Below are 20538 nucleotides of genomic sequence, written 5' to 3'. Positions count from 1 at the left end.
TTGTCAACGGCCGTGAACGCTCTGAGAAGCAGGTGCCGTGAAGCACTTGAAGCTTGGTCAGACACTGAAGACGCCGAGGTCACCTACTGCATCCCCAGCCGTTGCCACTTGTCCTCACTTTTGTCTTGCCACTGGACTTAAATGATGTTGAAAAGAGAGGGAGGAGGGGCAGCTAGGTGGCGCAGTGGATAGAGCACCAGCCCTGAATTCAGGAGTACCTGAGTTCAAATCCGGCCTCAGACACATAGCACTTACTAGCTGTGTGACCCTAGGCAAGTCAGTTAACCCCATTGCCAGCCCCCCCCCAAAAAAAAAGAAAAAGAAAAGAGAGGGAGGCTGATGACTTTGTGTACCTCTGTCTGCCTTACTTAAATCCAATTCACACGCAAGTCAAGACAGCACCCTGGGATGTCACTGGTCCTCTGGGAAAAGGACAAATAGCAGTCTGCTTTGATACCATGTAACTGTGGGGGGAGTGATATTATCCATTTTATAGATGAGGAAATTCAGGCTCAGGCTCAGGTAGTGAGTGTTTGAGAAAGGGTTCAAACCTGCATCTTCCTGACTTCAGATCCAGGGCTCTGTCCACTAGGCTATCCACTCATCTACTCATCCACTCTATCCACTCATGTATTTGATCGTCATTAAAAAGCTGAGAGTTTTTTTGGGGGTGGGGGGGAGGTCCTTTTTTAAAATGACAGTTGCCCCTAAATGGTATGGCCAATGTCAAAACACACATGATCTATCAAAAACCAAAGTCTGGGAACACCGGGGGGAGGAACGGCCCAGTGGTCTTTGCACGTGCTTTGGATTCTTGGCCTGCCTTCATTAGTTCCTTTTACCAAAATAAGATTGTCTTGCACTGAATGTAGCATAGCTTGGCTGTGTCCATAGGCTGGTGCTGAATGTCGTGTCCCATCGTTCCTGTCTTGTGGGTTACTCAGTTCTAAATGCCACACTTTGGACAGGTCCCTCTTGGAAAGTTCCAGGCCACACACTTCTCATCTGTTCAGTGATTTCATGTCTCTAGACCTTCTAGGTAGTGCTGGCAACGACCCCAGCAGGGCATCATTTATTTTTAACTTGTAATTACTGTTTTCTCTCGGCAAGCCAGGAATTGAAAACTTGCATTCAGACAATTGTCTAAAACTGGTCTGCTCTGAGGAGAGTGTGAGCCACGTGTCCATGCTGCTGCCAGATCGGAACTGGAGCTCACTGGAATGTGTGCATATTGAAGCTTCCCCTGACAGGTTTTTAAGGGGCGAGAAATAGATGTGTGCTGTCGACATCCCATAGAGGGCTGTGAGAACATTGTAGTTTGGGAAATGTAGTTTTTAGTATCCCTTAGGATTCACTTTTGAAAAACATTTCCCGTCAACATTTGTGTACATTCATTTGTCACAGTGCTGAAAGGCGAGAGCTGGTGGATTCGACAGACTGATTGCGCTCCATGCCGGTTAAACATGGAGCTTTTTGTTTGGTTATGTTATGTAGCTTGCGTATACACTGCTTTGCTGAGGCCTCTTTCACATACGTTAGGGTAACCTAATATGCATTGTTAAATTAAAAGCATGATTTGGCCTTTTGGGTTTCATTTCAAGTTAGAGATGTGAAATTAAAGGAATTTGGTAAAAATACAGACTACTTTAAGTACACTTTGGAGGGATTTCACAATTGGTTAGTCCTTGGGACATTAGAGTTGAAATTGGAATTATGTTGTGATGGTTCATGATTTGGCTTTGGGATTTTTCTCTTGGCTTCTTATTCAAACTCAGGGGATCTTGTCTCTTGATAACCAGATGATGTTTGCTCTTGCTTTTGCTTTCCTGTATTTGCTTGTCAGTTTATTTTTTTAGTTGCCTTCTTTAATTTTAACTTAGCCTAAATATAACTGCCATGTAGCTACAGGAACACTGGGGTTTTTGGTGGTGTTCAAGTTGTATTTTTTCTCTCATATTTTTGTGGAGGAATGAGAAGTCTGAAAAGCTAGGCTATAAAATCTTTTATTAAATTCAATTCAGTAAGTACGTGAATGTCCATCTACCTCTTGTATAGAATTGTCTTTAGGCTCTTTGGGCAGTGTAGAAAGATCTGGTTCAGTGAGGAGACAAGGTGTGTATTATGCCCATGGAATGGCCTTAGGGGTTGAGAGCAGGAAGAGATGGGCATGAATTGGAGAAGAGTCACATGGAAAGAGTCCTGGGCGGCTCATCTTTTGGCTTTGTTTGCTTAATGTGGCTTTCTCAAAAGTTGGCTTGCCTCTTACATTTGACAGAAGATGGAAGGCTTCGGAAAACATTCAGGCTTCATGCTTGAATGGATACACACATGGAATAAAGAAATGAAGAGCTGACAGATATTCCAGAGAATGTGTTTGTCCTGTGGATTCAAAGCTGTGTGGAACCCCTGAGGTCATCAGAGTACATCCATCCCCTTCCTTTTGTAGGTGACATTGAGGCTCAAGAACTCACCTAGGGTCACACAGGTACCACATTATTAGAGCTAGGCTTGGACCGGAGCTGTTGAGACTACCAGATCCTCCATACTTCCCATAATGCCATGCTCTCTCATCCTGCTCAGCTCAGAGTGGTTATGTGACTCCTCCAAAGTAAGTGGTAGTTTGGAGCTGAACCCAGGTCTTCTGACCCTCAAATCCAGTGCTTTTTATTTTCTTGAGTAACAGAGGAATGTTCAGGGTTTTTGGTTGTTGTGACTTAATAGCTATTTCCTTAGGCTACATTCCTAAAAATCAGGGAGGTTGCACAGTGGAGACAGCCCTGGGCCTGGAGTCAGGAAGACCTGATTTCAAATCTAGCCTCTGATGCTTTGTAGCTGTGTGACCCTGGGTAAGTCACTTCACTTCTGCTTGCCTCATTTTCCTCATCTGTAAAATGGGGATAATAATAGCATCTACTTCCCAGGGTAGTTGTGAGGATCAAATGAGATCATATTTGTAAAGCGCTTAGCACAATACCTGGCACATAGTAAGTGTTATATAAATATTAGCATTTATTAACTTGTCTTAAAGAATTAATTATAATATTTTAGAGCTGAAAGAAGCATTGTTGTGAATGGTTGGATAACGTTAGAGAAAGAAGCAGCATTGCGTCTGTAGCCTTTCTCGCCCTCTTCTTTCTCCTGGGATATTTGAGAGAACTTCATTGTACAGCACAGCCTCTCTCTTCATACTTGGATGACAAAAGGCCTGGCTGTAGATCTCTCTCTAATATATGCTTTCTGAAGGACTTTGGACAGGGTGCTACACTCATCCAGACCTCATTTTCTTATGTCCCAATGAGGAGGCTGGATCTCCCTGTCTGAAGGAGCCTTCCAGTGTTAGATTCTGGGTGCTGTTTGCGGGCACTGTGCACGTGACGTTGGGAACTGAACACCCTCACCCACTTTACCGGTGTGCACGTGCTCTTTCTCCCTCTTGAGCTGATGGTCATGATTGCGGCTAAAAGAGCACCCCTGCAGACCCCAGTGCTCTTCCTGAGGCCTCACTCTGGTCCTCAACTGTTGCTGCTACAGCTTTCAAGCCTCCCCCAGTCTGGCTCCTGCAGCTTGTCTTCGTGGCCTTGATGTTCTGGCCAGACCGGCTGCCTGCTGTGCCTTCTGCTTGACCCACAAACTGCCCCCCCATAATGGGAACATGCTCCCACTTTGATCTTTGCCTTTCAGATTCCTTCTCTTCCACCAAAACTTGGCTCAGGCGACACTTTAAAATGTCAAATCTTAGACTTGAGTTTCAATACCAACTTCACAACAAAAAAGAAACGGTAAGATATGGTTAGACAGTAGTGTGTCTGAAAAAGATCTGGGGGTCTTAGTGGACTGCAAGTTCTTGCAGTGACTTGACCACTGCCAACAAAGCTAATGCAATTCTGAACCTACATTAAAAGAAGCATGCCTTAGAGGAGTTCTTTGCTACGATAAAATAGTGTTGCTGTAAATAATTTTTCAGTAGGATTGCTTTTCCCTCTTTGAGGCGTATGCCTAGTAGTTATATCACCACATATGTAGTTCATTTTGGGCATGGTTCCAAAATGGTTTCTTGAATGGTTTATCACCAATGCTAAGAAGAATGAATAATCTCTACAATTGAATTCTAGCTTTATTTCCGTAAAGAGTGCTTTTTAGGGGTATTCGCATAAGTTCTGAGTGTGTGTGTCTTATAGGTAGACTTCCACCTTTCTGCTACCTATTTTGTAGTTACTTTGAGTGGAATTTCTTTTTCTGTCTCTTCCTGCTGCATTTTCTGAGCAAGGTACAGAAAGGCCGGTGCCTTTGGTGAGGCTCATACACAGCTATTTTAGGAAAGTTACTGTTTCAGTTCAGTTTTAGGTGACTCTCTCAGGTTCTTCAAGGAGAAATGAGACCTTTTGCACAGCCCAGTAATCTTGTTGTTGTTTGTCTTTGCCTGTGATTATTTCCTCACTTTCTTTGTATGATCTGGTGGTAGTAGGCATCCAGCTTTGCCCTAGTCTTTCTGGAAGGGCTTCTAGCCCTAATACTGGCTGCTTACCATAATAAGGAAAGGTCTGTTTATACCTGTTTTAAGTGTTTTTAACGTGATTGTGCATTATATTTCATTGAAAACATTTTCTACATCTATTGGTATAATTGTGTGGTTTTAATTGTTTCTTGACATGAGCTATTTATGGGTTTCTGAAATGTCAGGCTAGCCCTGTAAGTGTGTATAAATCCACCCTTATTATAGTGTGTGATCTTTTTAATATATTCTTTAACCTCTTGGCCTGTATTTTATTCCATATTTTTGTACTCAGTCATTAGAGGTGCTCATCTCTGGCTTGCTTTCTGCTTGACCCCTCCCTTGCTTGGACTGTCAGAACCATGTTAGTAGGCTCATTGAAGCAGTTTGGTTTAGTGCTTTCTTTCATTGTTTTTTGCAAGCAGTTCTTGGAGTTAATAGATTCACTTGTAAATCCATCTGTTTCTGGGCTGTTTTCCTTTGGGAGTTCATTTACGATGTGTTTGGTTTTTTTTCTCCCAAGTTGAGTTATTTAAAATGTCTGCATCTCGTTCTGATAATCTGGGTGTTTTTATATTTATAAATAATGGTCAATTTTGTCACTGTATAATTTTGCAAAGGAGTGGCGTCATGGCATACTGAATAGAGACCTTGTTTCAGAGCTGAGAAGACCTGGGTTCACCTCTGAAATGGTGAGTCACGTAGTATCTGTGCTCTTTTTAGTTCCCTAAGACCTTAAGTTTCAGGGCAGGTGCTGATCTGAATTGGTAAAGAAAATTCCTTCCAGGGAGCTGTGATGAAAAACCATAGCTCCAGTCCCAAAAAATCAGACAGACAATCCAGTATCTCTTGTGAATTCTCCTTTCATGTTTTGATTTTGGTCATTTGGATCCCGCCCCCCCCCTTTTAAAACCAAATTAAAATTGTTTGTCTTTGGTAACTTTTTAAAAACAGCCTCTATTTTATCGGTTCCGGTTTGGGATTTTTTTTTGGCTTTTTCAGTTTTATTTCATTGATTTTCAAAATGTTTGCATGTTTCTTTGAGGTTTTTTTGATTTGTTGCTGTTCTAAGTTTTAAATAAAATTACACATGCAATTCTTTGATTTGTTCTCTTTAGTTGATGAAAATATTTAGAGAAAACAAATTTCTCCCAAAGAACTACATTGATTTAATTTCCCAGAGTTTGGTATGTCGGCTTGTTGTTAGCATTTTCTTTAATAAAGTTATTGTTTCTATTGTTCTTTTTCCTATCCATTCCTTAGAATTATATTATTTAGTCTCCATTTAAATTTCAATCCTTTCTTCAGATTCCCCTTAATGATTGTATTGTGGTCAGTAAAAACCATGTGTTTAACATTCTGCTTTTTTGTGTTTGTAAAGTTGCCATGGATAGCTGATACATACGCACACTACTTCAATTCCCATTCGTTAATCATTAGATAACAGCTACTGTGATTACTGCCCCAACTCTTTTAGATTCACCTGAAACAGAATAAAATACTACTACTCAGGCCCTCAATTTAACTGTGGGAATCTTTGTTTCAGTTATTTCCTTTAAAGAACATATTGTTAGATTTTGCTTTCTAATTCATCTAGCTATATTCCTGTTACATGAAGAAATTAATCACACTCACGGTTACAATTGCTACTTGTAGTTTTCCCTGTTATTATTTTTCCTCCCTTTGGCCCTATCCCCTTGAAATAAAGAAAAGGAAGGTAGAGAAAGAAAAAGGAATGGGTTCAGCACCAGTCATCTGTCACTGGAGTGGCGTGATCCTGCTCCTCCGCCCATCCTTTCTTCATCAAACCCAGGGCCAGATCCCTGGTTCTTCTTGTTTGTCACCAGCTTTCTCCCTTTCTCTGTGGCTGCTCCCTCCCCAAAGCTGACCCCTGTCTGCCTTAGGCTCCTTCCTGCCCTTTCCCTCTCCATACCACCTATTGACCCCCTATTGGCTGGCACTCTTCAGAGAGAGTACGCAAGCAAGCGCATAGGGGTGTGTGTGTGTGTGTGTGTGTGTGTGTGTGTGTTTGTAGCCACCCCTTCTTTCCCTGGCATGGATAAGAAGGAGGTATGTGAGATGACTGTTTCTGGCTTACTTTAGTTATGATAAATAATACGTTTCTTCTTTAGTATTATTAGTCTTTTAGTCTTTTTTTCCCCTCCCTTTTGTTTCTTCCAAAACTAGCAAATCAATAAAACCACACCCAGGCCCTGCATTTTTCTTTATGTTGCTTCTTCTTTGACCTTTGAAGAGATAGCTGTCTCTTCTCCCCGATTAGAATGTAGTCATGTGCACATTACTCTAGACTTCTTGTCTGCTGTGTTTTGAGTCCCCAGGGTCTTGTTCTTTTTAGAAGACTTGAGAGAATTCTCACCTTAAAGGTCTGTCCTTTTCCCCCCATATAGGATGATACTCCTCTTTTTTCAGCATGAGGTATCCTTGGTTGTAGGTTTTTTTTCTTTTGTCTTTAGGGTGGTACATCTGAGATTTTCTTTTCTTTCTGGTAGTTGTGTAGTTTTCTTGTATGATCCTGCCCACAGTTCCTAGACATGTGAGCTTTTTCATTCTGTCTCTTGGCCCTTAGAGACCATGGATGTTGGCTGGCATTCCTGGATGTTTTCTGGTTGGAGCGTCTTTCTGGAGGTGATTTGTAGATTCTTTCTCTTTTCACTTTGCTTTTTTCCTGGTACTAACATAGTTCTCGACAGTTTTCTTTCGTGGTTTTTTGAAATACAGTATCCGTGGTTTTGATTGATCTTGTTTTTCTGGGAGCAGAGTGATTCTTTCATTATTTCCCCAAGCTATTTTTAGGTCACTTATTTTTCACAGTGGACACCTCACTTGTCCTTCTGATTTTTCAGACTTAGTTTTTGTTTCTAATTACTTCAACAAGTCATTGTGTTCTCTTTGTTCCATTGTTTTAAAGATGGTCACAGTTGGATAAACTTTTCCACCTTCTGTTCTAAGCTGTTCATTCTCATTCCAGTTTTTCCCTTCGGAGTTATAATATTTCATTTTTTTGACCCTTGTTTTATTTCTTCTCTCCATTCAGCCCTTGTGGCCACTCTGGTCTTTTTTCTGAGGCTATACTTGTATTCATTGTAGAGTTTATTTTCATCTTCTGGATTTACTTGTTGGCCTTCTCTTAAACCCATGGTGTTGCTTACTGAGTTTGTTTTCTTTGGTTTCCTTGTGTCTTCAGCCTCAGTTCCTGTATTTGGACTTTGCTAGGACCATGCTCAGGATTCTTGGCTGAAGGCGCTTAGCCCTGGCGGTCAGGGTCTGTCAAAGTTCTGGATGAGCTGGCTGGGTCCTGGTTTTTCGTCCCGGGTGTTGGATGGCGAAGTGGGCCATTAGACCATTAGCTAGGACCTGGCTCTGTCCTCTTTGTGTTTCCATGAGCTTATAACTCAGGACATTGTGGCTTTAGGCACCCTGAGGACCCTCTGCCCAGAGCACCTGGCAACTTCAGGGCCTGCACTAGACAGAAGAGGTTGCCCATGTTTGTCTTTGGTTTTATGGAACCTTTGCTTCATCTGGCATACTTTTGTCATCTTTTCTGGGTTGTTTCTCAGAGTTCGGTTTGGCTGGAATCTTTCATGTTGCCTTCTTTCCATTCCCAGTGTTTAATAATTTGATTCAACTCTAGTGTCCTCCCAAAAATTCCTAGAGGGGAATAAACTTCATTAATTGTGCAAGTCAGATGTATATGTCCCGTTCTTGGAACCCGAGCTTGTTTGAACCATTTTGATGTATTTTTAGCTCGTTCTTTAATTAGAGTCATACTTCAGCTCGCTGTTTGTACACAAGCGTTTGACAGTTTTAAAGAGCCAGTATCCCAGCAGCAGCATGCAGCCAGGGGCCTGGAGCCACCAGCCCAGGACCTGGCTGCTTTTCCATCCGCCCCAGGGCTTGGAGTTGGAGTGAACCAGGATCCTAATCCACAGGTGCCTCACTTTACAGGTGAGGACACTTTGAATATTTGGATTAAGTGCCTCATCTTTCAGTTTGCAAACATTATTCCGAAAATAATGATGCTTCATCAGCCTGACAGAGGGGTCCATCACACATACACACACACAGTTAAGAACTTCTGACCTAAGCGGGGCAGGTAGGTGGCACAGTGGATAAACCACCGGCCCTGAAGTCAGGAGGACCTGAGTTCAAATCCAGCCTCAGAACAAACAGTTGACGCTTAATAGCTGTGTGACCCTGGGCAAGTCACTTAACTCCAGTTGCCCAGAAAAAAAAAAAAAGAACTTCTGACCTAGTCAGTCCTCCTTTTACAGGTGAGGAAATTGAGGCCCAGAGAGAGAAACTAAGGGCCTATCCCAATGACACTGAGGTAGAAAAGAGTCTTGTTTTAGGAGCCTCGAATCTTCCCGGTCCTGAGGTAGCTCGTGAGCTGCTGCGCCAGGGGTCCTTTTGTCAGTCCAGTTAAAGGTTGTGGCCACAGCCTCCTCAGAATGTTTTTAAATGCATAAAACAAAATCTGTAGAGGATCACCAAGGGAACCAATGGTGTTGAAGTACAGATATCGACATAGTTTTTAAAAGTGACTATGGATGCCCCGTGATCCTATCCCAGTCCTGGGGCCTGGAGGCAGTGCTGTGGTTGTCTGTTGGGCCGCGAGAGAAGTCTGATGAAGACCAGGTAACCTTCTTCTCTGGGCTTTGGCTCCACGTCGTTTGTTGATTTATGGGATCTGAATGTCAGTGCTCCCCATTGAATCAAACCTCTTCTGCGCGCCTCTCCCCCTTCCCCCCATTTTAACAATAAGTGAACAGGGAGCTTGGGAGCGCTCTTAGGACCAGTTTTTGTTGTTCAGTCATTTCAGGCATGTCTGCCTCTCCATGACCCCGTTGGGGGTTTTTCTTGGCTGGAGTGTTCCAACTCATTTTACAGATGAGGAAACTGAGGCTACCAGGGGATCTGTGTCTTGCTCAGGTTCACCTGCTAGTAAGTGTCTGAGGTTGGATTTAAACTCATGAAGCTGGTTCTTCCTGACTCCAGGCCTGGTTCTCGGTCCACTGTCCCACCTAGCTGCCCTACAAGCAGTTACTGAAGGCTTTGACTAAAGCATGCTCTTGTGGAAGCGATTTCATGAGAAAACTTAATCTGCCTCACAGTTATGATAGCAGACTTTCCATCTCGGTAATATAAAGATGTAATTTTAAAAATATTATTTGTCCCTGGAATTGAGTTAAAAGCGAAACATAAAGAGCTGAGAGAAGATGATGTCTAGCGTTATGCTGACATCAGTCATCTTTTGAAGGCTTCACAATAAGGCCTTTACTTGGGCGGCTGCAAAGCTGCCCATCTAGGCTTGGTGTCTGCACAGACTTCCTCCTGTAGGAGCTGGTAGGGGCTGTCTCTGTGAGGTTGGCGGGCAGTGAGTCTTGAAGGAGAAGTTGGAGGAACCCTCGTTGGGAAGGGAGTCTGCAGAAGGCGTCCTTGCTCAGGCGGCTGCCTAGATCCCCTCCCCAGGTCCCCTCCAGCTCTCGGCAGGCCCCCCAGTTATGGTGCTGCAGGACTCCGCAGGACCCTGTCCTGGGCCAGAGTTCTAGTCTTAGTCCTTTGAGCATGCTCCATTCCAGTGGTGGGAGCCCAATTGGACAGTGTGTACCTGTGCAGGGTTCGGTGCTAGTGTGATCTGAACAGGCTTTGATAGTACCTGGGAAAACTTGGTGCCTCAGAAGTCCTGCCTCTTGTGCCGAATGATTTGGCCCCTCCAGATCCTTGGGATGAGGAATGCTCTCCCAAACCTTGTATGCGGGGCCTTGTATTTACGGTATGTCTGGAGAATGCTGACTTTCAGAGGGCAGAGACGATTTTAATTTTGTCTCTGGTATTTCCCTTGCATGATGCCTTGTATGTAGTATGAGTGAATGAATGAAGCATTCATGTACTAAGGCAGCCCTGATCCAAAGAGCGAGGTTCCGTACTCCCTGCTTGCCCTCCCAGGGCTGGGGAACCTTCTCAGAGCTTATAGAATCATCATAGGATACTAGAAGAGACTTGGAGGCCACCTACTCCACTCACTTTAAAGATGAGGAAACTGAGGCAGAGAGATGAAATGATTGGTCCAGAGTTTCCTGGCTAGGATATGTCCAGGATGGGATTGGAGCCCTAGATATCCTGACTTCATGTCCTGGATTAGCCACCATGTCATGCATGCTGCTTCCCAGTACATTCTCGCATTCTGTTTGGGGGACTGGTGGCCAACGATCTGAATGTTGCTAGGCCCAAGACTCCAGGAAGTAACAAGGATGTCCCAGACTTTCTAGCAGGCATGGCAGCACTGATTTGATTATTGTTCCCAGAGCAGGAGGCAGAAAGCCTGTGGGATTGGGGGGAGACAGACAGACAGACACACACACGCGCGCGCGTGCACACACACACGCACGCACACACACGTGCACACACACGCGTGCACGCACACACACGCGCTCACGCACACACACACGCACACACACACGCGCGCACACACACACACACACACACACACACAAACATGGTGCTCAGGACCGCCGTTCTTGGTGGCTCGCTGATTGGACTGATTAGATACAGCAAGTTACATTCGTCTGCTCTACTAACTACACTCAGGAGAGCTTAGCCCCAGGATTAAACCCAGGATGGGTGGATTAAACAACTCTCCTTTTCCCTCTTCCTTCCAGGGAAACAGAGGACATAGTAGGTGCTTAATAAATGCTTAATGGATTTGGAAGTTTAATTTCATTTTTTTCAAGCACAATTAAATAATAATTTCTTCTTTCCATTTTCCCCATCTAGAAAGACCTGGCAAATAACCAAGACTGTCCCCAGATGTGTGCCTACAAGCTGGTCACCATCAAATTCAAGTGGTGGGGTCTGCAGAGTAAAGTAGAAAACTTTATTCAAAAAGTAAGTGGCCCCTGAAAGTGAGTAAGACCGTGATGGTCCCACACACTACCTATGACTTCTCTGCCTCGAGTCGAGCTCTGTGCCGCCCTCCAGGGGCCTGCTCTTCTCTCTGGAATTGGACCATTTTGGGAAGGCCTCACTTATTCCAGGCATTTGCAGCTGTGGGCCAACGTCAGGCCCTTCTCAGGCAGCTTTGCTTTGCCTTGACTAGCATGGTGGCCGTTGCAGAAGGGCTTGGTGTAGCACAGCCATAGAAATACCTGGGCTTCGTTAACATTTGCATACTTCAGAGCGCCTCTGCCCCATCACCCTTGTGACGCACCTTTCTCTCTTTTATTTTCAAAGCAAGAAAAAAGAATATTTACCAACTTTCACCGCCAGCTCTTTTGTTGGATTGATAAATGGATCGACCTGTCTATGGAAGACATTCGGAGAATGGAAGACGAGACCCAGAAAGAGCTAGAAGCTGTAAGAGTGCCTTCTCTTTGGGAGTTCTTTCCTCAGTCTTGGTGTTAGTGCTTTCATAGGCTCTGTGGAAGAAGGGAAGGGAGCGCTGGCCTTCTGAGTATCCGGGATAGCTGATTTTAGACTAACGTCCCTTCATGTGAGCTGCATTCTTATTTATCTCTTTTGAAGACCTTCCCTTTTCAAAGGGGAGTCTGCATGAGGGCCTCCCCAGATCCAGACTTGTGAAATGTCGCCTTTCCACACCCACTGGGGCCTTTCCTACCTGCATTTCCAAATTGTGTCAGCCTGAGAGTCCCCGGGCTCACACCTGCAGGAAGGATCGTCCCTTCTCTGGGTGTGCAGGCCTCCACAGTGGCCTTTCCTCCCATTTGACAGACCCAGTCAGTCAAGGTTTGCTTGAGCTGACAAAGGCCCAGTACGGAAGTAGAGCCAGAGGGTTTCCATATAGTCTTCGCAGACACGTGCCAACTAATAGGAATGTTTAGAAATGCCCTCTGGTGATGGGACAACGGAAGTGACTGCATTTCTCTGGCACAGTAGAAAAGGAAGCTGAAGATGCTGTGTTTCCACTTGCCAGGGTTTTTGTAATTAAGGAAGACCTGCTTCTAATTAGTCTTACATGAACCTTATAAAGGCCTTGGAACTGTTTTCTTTACAAGGCAATAAAACGTCTTACCCTTACCCTTCACATAAAGTAAAGTACAGGCAATCCCCGAATTACAAATGGGTTGTGTTCCAAGTGTTCTTTTGGAACTCAGAAAGTCTTTTCCTCTAGAAACTTTGTTATGAAGGGCAGTTCTGGCCCTGCCCGTGAATGCCTGCTTAACGTAATTTAATTCAGCAGACATTTATAAAATACCTGCTGTGTGCAAGGCCCTGTGTCAGGCACTGAGGATGCAGGAAGAGGTGGAGTAATGATTTTGTCTGCATCAAGAGCTCCCTTAGCCCCTGCACATGCCAGCCTGTCTCTGATTTAGGAGCTAACTCCTAAGGAATTTTCTTGAGACATAAAGAGGCCGAGGTATGTATCCCAAATCACTGGGAATTTCTTAGAAGGAAGGACATCTCAGTGGCCCATCCATACCTCGAAAAATAACGTTCTCTCTCCAGCCCTTTCTCAAAGCCCCGCAGTGGGGGGAAGCCCATTCTGTTTGGGCTTAGCTCTACATGTTGGGAAATTTGTGCTTACACCAACCCTAAATCGTCTTTTGTGCGGTTTCCATTGACTGTTCCTGATTCTGCTTAGTGAGGCCAGACAGAAGTCTGGTCTCTTTTTCATGACTCGACCAAATAATCTTGTTCCACAGAAGTCTTTACTTCTCCATGCTGGCTGGACAGTTCCTTCAGCCAGTCTTCATCTGGTTGTCAATGGCCATTCCAGACTGATACCTCAAACCGATCACAGTCCTCCTGCTTCTTGGTGACTCTGGGCAAGTCGTTGAGACTAAACCCGGCTGGGCCTCAGCTTCCTTACCTGAGGTCCCTTTAACTGTGATGTGGATGTGATCTGACCAGAGTGGAGTACACACAGCATGGCTGACAGCTTTCCAGTTTGGGACATTTTGCCTCAAAATGTAGTCTTAAGATTGCATTCATTTTCTCACCTCCTGTGTCACATGGTTGGCTTGTATTGAGTTTGCAATCCCCTGAAATCCCTGTGTCTTTTTTTAGACAAACTGCTGACTGCACTTCCTCCATTTTGTGCACGTGGAATTGATTGTTTGCACTCAAGTGTCCCTGCTAAATGTCCCACTCGATTTGGTCCAGTGTTTTAGCTGTCTCAGATCGTCTCAGATGGTAGTTATCCCCTGCCATCTGCCCCCAGCTAGTCACTTCACTTCTGCCCTACCTCTTTACCAGTTCATTTTCATGTACAAAAATATGAGTTGTTAATTAAGAAAGTAGTATGATAGAACTAACTCACAATAAGGTGAGGGTGGCTGTATTTCTTTTTAAATGTTAAATCATTGAGGTTCCTTATTGTGGCAACATGAGGTGTTGTAACCAAGTGAAGTGAGGAACATTCAAGCAGTTGGGGGAGGACATTGGGGGCAGGAAGGCCCACACACCAGGGACCTATCCTTGATCACTTTTTCCGTTAGTGTCACTGCCAGGGTTTCCCAGCTTTTCCCCTTCTTCCACTTCTCAACCCATGAAGGCCTTAAAACCTTCAAGATTGTTTTTGAGTTTGTTTTAAAACATACTGGCCTTCCTGATAGTAGCAGCAGCTGCTGGCTGGCTGGCTGGATTGTTTATAATTTGGGAACAACATGCTTATTAACAACCCCTCTAGGTAGTAAAAGGAATGTTGTGAGATAGACAAAGAATTGTACAGAAGCTCAATTATTAGAAGTTCTTGTAGCTCTTAGATCTTCTTAAGCTTAAGTCTTCATGTTTCTATTTCCTTCCATGAAATGGAGGAAATTGTATGTGGGTGTGGGTACATATTTGGGAGGTGGGGGGAGAGATTTTTGTTGTTTAATGTTTCAAAAATTCTAATGAACCATTTTTATGCCTTCAGTGCTGATCATCTTAATGTGAAATCTAGTTTATGCTGTTGCTCAAAGGAATTAAAGAGTGCTTTATTCTAGACTTTTCTCACTCTTAGTTTGTGTACTAACACAATCTGTCTTTCAAGCATCCACAGATAAGGGAGGCAGTACCTAAGGGCACAGGTTCCATGGCAGATCCTCACTTAATGAGCAGGTTTCAACATGGAATTTCAGTTTTATTCGGGTCATATTCCACTGATGCCTGATTGATGTCTTTTGATCAATTGTAATTCTCCTTTTTAATCCACAGATATTTCAGGAATTAAATTTCTTTTAGGACGGGCATCGGCCCCAAAGAGAGGGACCAGGGTCAGAAAGTGTCAGGTGTGAGCAGAAGACCCTTCATCTTGAGGCTTAAAGCTTAGCAGCAGCTCAGTGTTTTAGATAAACATGATACCTTGGTTCTTATCTTTTTCCCCAACTAGTGTTTCCATTGATAAGAAAAGAATAAAAAAGACAATATACAGTCATCCCTTGACATTTGTGAGTTTCATATGTGTGGTTTGGTTATTTGTGGGTTGGCCATCGATAATTAAAAGCAAATTTTTGGAGAGCGTACTGCAAAAAATTGCAGACAAATATGTGTATACAAAGAAAACAAAAAACATGTAGTGAGTCAAATGCATAAACAGTGTATATTATGAATCTGTTCTATCATTTACTACCACAAGTATACACATATAAATTTATTATAAACAGTTAAATTTTGTTGAAAGTTTCAGTATGCTAAAGACCTCTAGGTTACTCAGTCCCTTTGGTAATGCCTCCTCTTTGTTTCTCCACCATGTTTCCCCTACTCGCAGTGATCTTTGTATCTTGCGCTTTTAGTAGGAGGAGGAGCTCTGTGAAGCCGTTGCTGCCGCCACATGGGGTGGCTGCCAAGACTCTGCTTAACACACAAGATCTCATCTCTCGTAGAAGCTGCAGCTTTTGTGTGGGTGCAGCATGTATGTTAAATATGATCAGGATTATTAAAATAAAGGTTTGGAGGGGCCTAGAGTTATTCTCAGGGGTCACATACCCCTTAATTCTCCTGCATATGTCTAGGATGACTGTATTATCTTTGCTTCCTTTCCTGTCTGTCCTCTTCTTTCTCTTTCATTGATGGTGGTTGAGTTACTCGTCTAAGGAAAGCCGTGTCCATTTTCATGTTTCTGCTCTCCAGCCTTCCCTCGTTCACTGCTGAGTGCCTTGTTCCCTGGTCCCTATCATCTGTTTCTCTAGCTCTTCCTTGTTTTCTTCATTTTCCTCCTGATCTCTCTTTGTCACTTCGGCTCCTTTCTTAAGCACTCCGAATGTTGCATGACAGTAATCACTCTTGAGTGAATTGTGCCTGAGGAGCTGCTTTTGTCAGATTAAGAGCAGCTGGAAATTCCCTTTGCCCATTCCTTCCTCTCTAGCCTCAGCAGCTGTGTAAGAGCCCAATCTGACCTTTGAAGACTGTTCACATAAATAACGCACAGATAATGTTGCTGGACGTTTCCTTGATTGTAGGGCTATTTTAAAAATAATTTTGCATCATCACCCTGTGAGCCTTTCTCTTCAGCACTCAAGGACAGCTATATGTCTGTCATGTGTTTGAGAAAGTCCTCCTTACAGACTTCCTTTAGATTCAAGCATATCAGGGAGACTTAGAAACTTTCTCCCAAATGTGGATGCGACTTTGAGGCAGCTCTCACTGTACACCGTCTTTGCCTTCTTGCTTACTAACCCCAGTTTTCGAGTCTGTGATTCAGTGGCTGATGGTTTTATTTTACGTTTAGATGCGTAAGAAGGGTTCCGTCCGAGGTACAACGGCTGCTGATGTCTAGATGAATCTTCTGTAGGGTCAGAGGCCATATCGAGCTGTGTAAGTGAAGGGCGGGGTGAACAGGACGCCCCCCCCCACCCCCGCCTCTTGCACCATCTTCCCCAAATCCTCACATTTCTGGTGATGGGGAGTTACTGGGTGAGCAGAGGCTTGCCGTATTCTGTTGGTTTCATTTCTAAAAGTGAGAAACCTCCACATAGAAGAAAAACCATTAATATTAGAACTCTCAGAACTTCAGTTCTTGTCATATAAAGACCTATCTGTGGCACAGATTAAGATCAGTCATCGAGCCATTCCTGCATTTATAAAATGATCAAGTGTGCTTGAGTTCCATGTGGCCTTGACTGGGGGGCCAACTTTTTATGTAGCTTTATAAGGAGACTTGGGCTGGTGGAGGGAGGGGAAGTGACCTGCTGAGCATTCTAGAAGTCATGAGTTGGTGGAGCTGGAATTCCAACCCAGGTCCCATGTTTCTAAAGTCAACGATTTTTCCACTACATCCTGGTGCCTTTGAATGCTTTATAAGGTGGTACAGTGACCTGCCATGTCTGCTGTAGTGTAGTTAGTCCTTCAGATGTGACAGAGCAGCTCCCCTTGCCATCCATCGTGGAACGCTGAACTGACCCCCCTTCCAAATTCTCTGCCACCCCAAATCCTCGGTTCTTAAATCCCTAGGCGTCTCAGCTTCTCCTATTGGTAATTTCACCCTAAGTTGAATTTGTAATTTGCAACGTGAATTTTTCTGTAGTCTTTGGAGTGGTGGTTCATCTAAAGGCCAAAGCATATTTATTTACTGAAGGACAGATGATGTTTGTGAAAAGGGAGCAGCCATCGCAGTGGCCCCAGAAGCATCAGAGCCAATAGGGCAACACAGAGTTTGCTGTTTAGTGGCGTTGTTCCGAAGTCAGATTTTTATTGGAGAAAAGAGCAAGTGAAGGGGTCCTTTCTCCCTTGTTCCGTGTCCCACATTCACCGGACCTTCTGTCCAGGCCACCCACTCCTTTCACGGTGGAACAGAGAACGAACAGACCATCTGGGCCGGAGGGAGGAGCTTCAGGTGACCTCACAGCATCACCTGAGATTCCTGGCTGCAGCCCCACAGTTTGTATCGCTTACTTTCTGTCACCTTATCACTTTGGCTAAATTTTTGCAAAGATCAGTGACCTTTTCAGTGATTAATTTGCTTAATTTCTCCCCTCAACGGGGAAGTGTTATGCCATTAATAAGACAAATCTTAAATAGAGTGTTTAAAGTGCGGCAATCTCTTCAGCTTAAATGGACTTTCTGATAAAGGTTTTGCCATGCGAAGCTTTTTTTTTTCTGGAAAGTTGATGTGAAGTCTTGCAGTGCTTAAAACTTAATTTTGTCTCTCTTCCCTTCCTTTCCATTTTCCTACAGTTACGTAATCAAGGTCAAGTGAGGGGGACCAGTGCTGCCCATGACGAGTGAGGAGGGATCTGACCAGTAACTTGCAGTGTTGACGTTTCACAGACATGTGCGTGTGACGATCTGTACACGTGTACTGCTATCCAAACAGTGTGTATATATGTATATGTGTGTGTGTATCTGTAGCTGTCTGGAAGACGCATGTAGAGCTATAGATACTCATGCACGCACTTGTGTATATATGTACATACATACATACATCTACTTAGGGGAGTAGTACAATTCCTCCAGAGTACTGTACCTACAGCAAAAATGCAAAGGAAAATATTTTCATTATATATACCTGAAGCAGATTTTAATAATTATCAGAGTAATGCCATTAATGGATGAATTGACTACAGTGTAATGCTAGCCGGTATGTTTCATGGATGTCAAGTTGTGGACCAATATATATACTTTTTTGTTGTTCTCTTAAATGTCTGTTAAAACTTTCTATTTTAGTCTCATGAGTAAACAGACTCCCAAAGCAAAAGTTTATTCTGAATTTTTTGTTTTCCCTCTGATTCTGGAATGTAAACTATGAATGTATTTATAGCTATTTATTTCTGGATGGCCACGATCTTACAGCCAACTTTGAGGATTTCTACGAGTAAGGAATCTGACAATAATTTCATTTGTACTTGCCCTTGAAGAAAAAAAGTCCTTAAAAATTGTTCCTGTTTTTATTGGATTTTTGTACATTTAAATTTCAAGTATTTTTCTACATCAGAAACTGGCAAAAAAAATGGGGGAAGACGCTGGCTTGTGATTTATAATAAACACTCTAAACATTTCAGAGCGCCTGTTAGGCACAAAAGAAATGGGTGATATTTAGTCTCAATAAAAAAAATACCGTGGGCTCATTAGAGAGGTTGGAAGTTTAGCACTTCCCTTGAGTCAAATATCTTGTGTCTGAAATGACTATTTTCTGAAATTGCATTTTGGAAACTATGCAAATGGCCTCGATTTCTCACAACTTACACAATGGAATATAATGATTACTTTTAGCTCTTTTCATGTTGAAAATACATTTTAGAAGAGAGATGTTCACTTTGAAATAAGATGAAAGTATAGAGCGTGGCCAGCCATGGGTCTCTCTGCGTTCTGTCCGAAGACATGCTATGAAGATGATGGTATAATTCCAACCCTTTTGTGGATGGTCCTCAAATGTTCAGGATTTTTTTAAGGAAATACTCACCTGGAGCCTCTCTTAGATATCTATTAAAATTCTTGTTAGATAGAAACAAAGAAGTTATTTTAGAATCAACACGTAAGAGTCTTTTTTTTTTAATCGGGTTTCTTTGTCAGATTTCAACTTTTTTCTCCTCTCAGTCCTAGAAGCTTGTGTAGGACAAGGTTTAAACCTTGATACTGAAAATCATGCTCTTTCCCACTTAAAACACACCCTCCTGCAGTAGATGAATCCTACTGCTCGTTTAATTTGCAGAAGGCTCAGCTAGCTCCCTTGCATCTGTCCACAGCGGTTTTTGTCCCCTATTGAAATGATGACCATGATAGGGACAAGGGACGCTTTGCATCATATTGTCCTGTTGGTCCTGCCCCAGCTCCACCTTCACACATCTTCCGTGTACTCAGGACGAACACCGATGTTTACTTTCTGTGCATCGTTGGAAAATAGGTTGTCAAAGTGAAATCATTTTGTCTGAGGAGTGTTTGTTGCAAAGAGGATTATTGCTAATTTGTCAGGATGAAGGGTCTGGCTCTTCCCATTTCATGGAGTCGATCCTCATTGGCATCTGCAGCATCATGGGGAGTGTGCACTGGAGTGGACAGGAGCACCCAGTGCATGGATTTTAATGATTCACCGTGGAAACTTGAGGGATCATATAGTGACTGTAAAATAACTTGTTTACTCCACAGTTTCTTGTGTAAATTACAGTAAGGCAAAGTAATTGAAATTGGAACCGACAATAAATTTGATCACAAAATGCCACTGACGTCTCCACTTCAGTTGTTGTTTTCACTTTGTGGTGTTGGGTTTGGGCCATCCTTCACTGCTCCCCTCGGCTGTTGGTTCAGGAGCGTGGTGTGCACTTGAAACGTGCTTTCTCCTCCGTGTTCTTCAGTGTGTGGTTGTCCCACATGACCCCAGACTTGCTGTAGGAGGGCTGGTTCCTCTACCTTGTGATAATGAGGATAAATCCTGAGTACCCTGTGGCTTTTCCTTTCCCCATATTTATTATCAGAGCTGTGGGGTGTCTTGTGCCTCTCAACGAGTGGTGGCATCATGGGGACGTGTAATGTGTGTGTTTGGGCACCGTACCCTGAAATGTCAGACCAGTGCATCTTCGGAGAGGTCTTGTGGAATCTCTTGTTGGTGCCCCAAGCCAAGGAGATCCTGCGAACATCAGTATTTACCTCACCAAGTCTGGCTTGGGCCTTTATGCAGGAACACCTTGGAAACATCTGTTTTCCCTTATTCTCCCCATAGAAGGACCTTTGGCTTCTCTTAAAGCACTCAGACTAGTAAGATGTCGACTAAAGGATGGATCCTATTGAACCCAGCAGAAGATGGTGCCCTTTGACCACCAAAGCCCAGGGAACCCCACCCGGGTTCCGCCTCTGTCTGTCCTTTTTAGCAGTGGCATACGGTTACATCCAATGGATCTCCTGCCTCAAGGCCCCACTGCAGATAGGAGCGCCTCAGGGCTTCCAAGTGTCAGACAAGGATCTGAGATTTCTGTCTACACTGTTCCCTCCCCCCAGCTCTGGTGTTTGAAGTGATGCTTGTGACCACCCCACTGCTAGATCAGGCCTTACCTCTGCTCCCATTGTTGCAGCCAGCCTCCCCTTTGAACTCGGTTCTAAGTGGCCCCATCCTTCGGTCCTTATGATGCTCTTTATTGAGGAGGACTGGGCGTGGC

The 20538-nt window shown here is 43.7% G+C and overlaps 1 protein-coding gene across 1 annotated transcript in view; it reads left to right on the top strand.

Moving 5' to 3' along the window:
- PITPNB (phosphatidylinositol transfer protein beta) overlaps positions 1 to 19607 on the top strand; it is an 84561-nt gene extending 64954 nt beyond the window's left edge. The window contains exons 9-12 of the mRNA XM_020996434.2: positions 11288 to 11398; positions 11744 to 11866; positions 16182 to 16267; positions 17627 to 19607. Coding sequence (XP_020852093.1) covers positions 11288 to 11398; positions 11744 to 11866; positions 16182 to 16229 — 282 coding nt within the window. The 3' untranslated portion in view covers positions 16230 to 16267; positions 17627 to 19607. The remainder of the gene's footprint in view (positions 1 to 11287; positions 11399 to 11743; positions 11867 to 16181; positions 16268 to 17626) is intronic.
- Positions 19608 to 20538: the final 931 nt, after the last annotated feature.

This window comes from Phascolarctos cinereus, unplaced genomic scaffold (genome assembly GCF_003287225.1).
Source record: "Phascolarctos cinereus isolate Bilbo 61053 unplaced genomic scaffold, phaCin_HiC Scaffold_4;HRSCAF=312, whole genome shotgun sequence".
NCBI classification, from domain to species: domain Eukaryota; kingdom Metazoa; phylum Chordata; class Mammalia; order Diprotodontia; family Phascolarctidae; genus Phascolarctos; species Phascolarctos cinereus.
The sequence above is the reverse complement of the archived record's forward strand: the minus strand, read 5'-3'. Positions and strand labels throughout refer to the sequence as shown.